Genomic DNA, 2,502 nt, shown 5'->3' with positions numbered 1-2,502 from the left:
AATATAAATCTATTCTAGTAGACCTCAACAATGGAATTATGATCAGTGGAAATGGCCATGACATGGGACCTTTAAGTCTCCGTTCATCTCTCCGTCCTTACCTTCATGCCAGCAGCAGCTGCAGGTCCACCGGGATCCACAGCCTGGATGTGGCAGGGTTTGCTGCCTCGCACCACGAAGCCCCAGCCCACAGCATCACCCACAATCTGAAGAACAACGAGAAACATGAAATGTAGATAAATCTCAACGTTTTTAGCGCCCACTGTTTGTATAGAACCAAAAAACATTTGCTGATGTGGTTGTAGCAAGTGAGATGATGTTTGTGGTGAATCTCTACATAATGTACTGCTTCCAAAAAAAGATCAAACCATCCACACTGTGCAACATGTCTTTAAATAATGGTACAAACATAAAATTACGCATCTTGTAGTATTCACATTTGTTTTCATTCAAATTATTATCTGAGACACGTGATGAAGCTTCCTGAATATGCACATGACTTTAGTACACTGCGGTATTATCTATAATTGTTTGTCACACATTCCCACATTTGTGTGACTATTGGGGTGTGTGTGTGTGTGTGTGTGTGTGTGTGTGTGTGTGTGTGTGTGTGTGTGTGTGTGTGTGTGTGTGTGTGTGTGTGTGTGTGTGTGTGTGTGTGTGTCTTACAGTGAATGTCTTCTTTATAAAAGATCCTCCTAGTGTCTGCAGCTCCTCTGGGCTCACTTGTCTTTTCAGAACTGTTGGGAGAAACACACACACATAAGATGTTACTTGATACCATGAAAATCGAACAAAAACACCCACACACGCACGCACAACACACCAACACGCACATATTGTTAGTTAGAAAGTGTGTAGAAAGTGCTAATAATGTCACGTGTCTGGAGGCTCACTGCTTCCTGAAACAGTATAGCTCTCTTTCCCCTACTCCAATTTCCCCTTAACATTACTCACCACATGACTCTACGCAGGACTCTACGCAGGACTAAAGTGGACTTTTGTGTCTCGGAAAATGATTTTACTCCCTTAGTACAACTTGACGTAACAGAAAACTGGGAAGATATAACTGAGTGATCAGCTACAAGGAGCCAATAATCCATAAAGACCCATCAACTGTACCATGCATTGCTCATATTGAAGACAAATGTGGGTGAGTACACACATCTGACATACTTCACAACAAAGCATATGGTTTAATATAGCAGTTGGGATGATATGAAAAGGAAATGACAAATGAGGAAAAAAATATATACATACTTAATGTATTAGATATTGTCTCTTTGTATTTCTCTATCTGGGAGAACGTCCTTCAAAAAGCCTGTGTGTGCTGCTCAGTATGTTTGCTCCTGACAAAGCACTTGTGGTTTACTGTGTGTCACTTCACTTTAATCTGATGAGACAGAAGAAGTGAAGTGAGTGAGACCCTTTTATCGTCTTGATCTGGTTATTTCCATAATCTCTCTGTATATCCTGATCTCATCACATCTAGAGGACAGCTCCTCTTTAATGCCTCATCGGCTGCTGACATATTTCTATTTATCCGTGTCCTCAGGAAAGCATACCAGACTTGTTTTAATGTCTCCTTGAATGCTTTAGATTTTTTTGATATGATACGGTTAATTTGGGACAGAGGAGGATTTTGTACGTGCTTGTGTGCCTTCCTTTTCTTGTATTGCATGCGAGTGTTCATGTTAAGAGAGCTCTGGTGCTACAAAGAGACTCTGTCAAGGACTCCTTGACACATCAAAGAAAAACCAACAGCAGTAAAGACACACAAAGCAAAAAACAAAGTTATTTGCACGATTAGCATACAGCAATATTCCAATTTCTTCCTCAGTTTACATGAGGTCATTTGTGTATGTGTGTGTTTTGTGTTGTGTGTGTTATCTCACCAGATTTGGGGTTGCAAAGCACAGGTGGACTGCTGCTGAGCGTGGGACTGCTGCTGTAATACCCGCTGCTGCCACAGCTGCTGCTCATGCTGCTCCGCCGGACTCCCACCGTCACCTTAATCTCTTTAGTGGGACTCACTGAGACGCAGAGAAACAAAGACAGATGTTAAACAAATACATAAGAAACCTTTAATGTCCCCGGAGGGTCCAATTTGTGGTACAGTACAGTGAATAATGTAGACACAATGAAACACCAGTGTATGAGTTAACAAACAAGAGCAATAAAGCTGGATATAGACAGCAGTTTGACCATTTATTAACTTGGCCTTGGTCTACCTGCAGGTCAATCAACATTTATATTGGATTAAAGCTCATTTGGAAGACAGATGCCTCATTTAATCCCCATCAATTATCATAAACTGGCACCATAGTTTTAAAAAAGTGGGTTACTGTATTAGTTCTGTAAAGCCTCTTTCCCATTATAAACTTTTCTGACATGGTTGCACACTTCAGTCAAGTTCCCATGGGACCTCTCTCTACCATTGTTTTCTAATTACAAATCTAACCGTAGGCCAAGTCAACAAGACCCAGCACTATTTACCAGAGG

The 2,502-nt window shown here is 41.1% G+C and overlaps 1 protein-coding gene across 1 annotated transcript; it reads right to left on the bottom strand.

Annotated features, from left to right (window-relative positions):
* Positions 1 to 101: 101 nt before the first annotated feature.
* LOC104966779 (DEP domain-containing mTOR-interacting protein-like) lies at positions 102 to 2,287 on the bottom strand (the record flags this gene model as incomplete). Its single annotated transcript, XM_010796068.1, has 3 exons — positions 1,896 to 2,287; positions 670 to 740; positions 102 to 206 (listed from the first exon to the last, which is right to left on the bottom strand). Coding segments are annotated over exons 1-3 (264 nt in total), but the record flags the coding sequence as incomplete, so codon positions are not given.
* Between the last annotated feature and the right edge of the window lie 215 nt (positions 2,288 to 2,502).

This window comes from Notothenia coriiceps, unplaced genomic scaffold (genome assembly GCF_000735185.1).
Source record: "Notothenia coriiceps isolate Sejong01 unplaced genomic scaffold, NC01 NC01_scaffold00002226, whole genome shotgun sequence".
Taxonomy (NCBI): Eukaryota; Metazoa; Chordata; class Actinopteri; order Perciformes; family Nototheniidae; genus Notothenia; species Notothenia coriiceps.
Note: the sequence above shows the minus strand (reverse complement) of the source record. Positions and strands in the feature narration are given on the sequence as shown.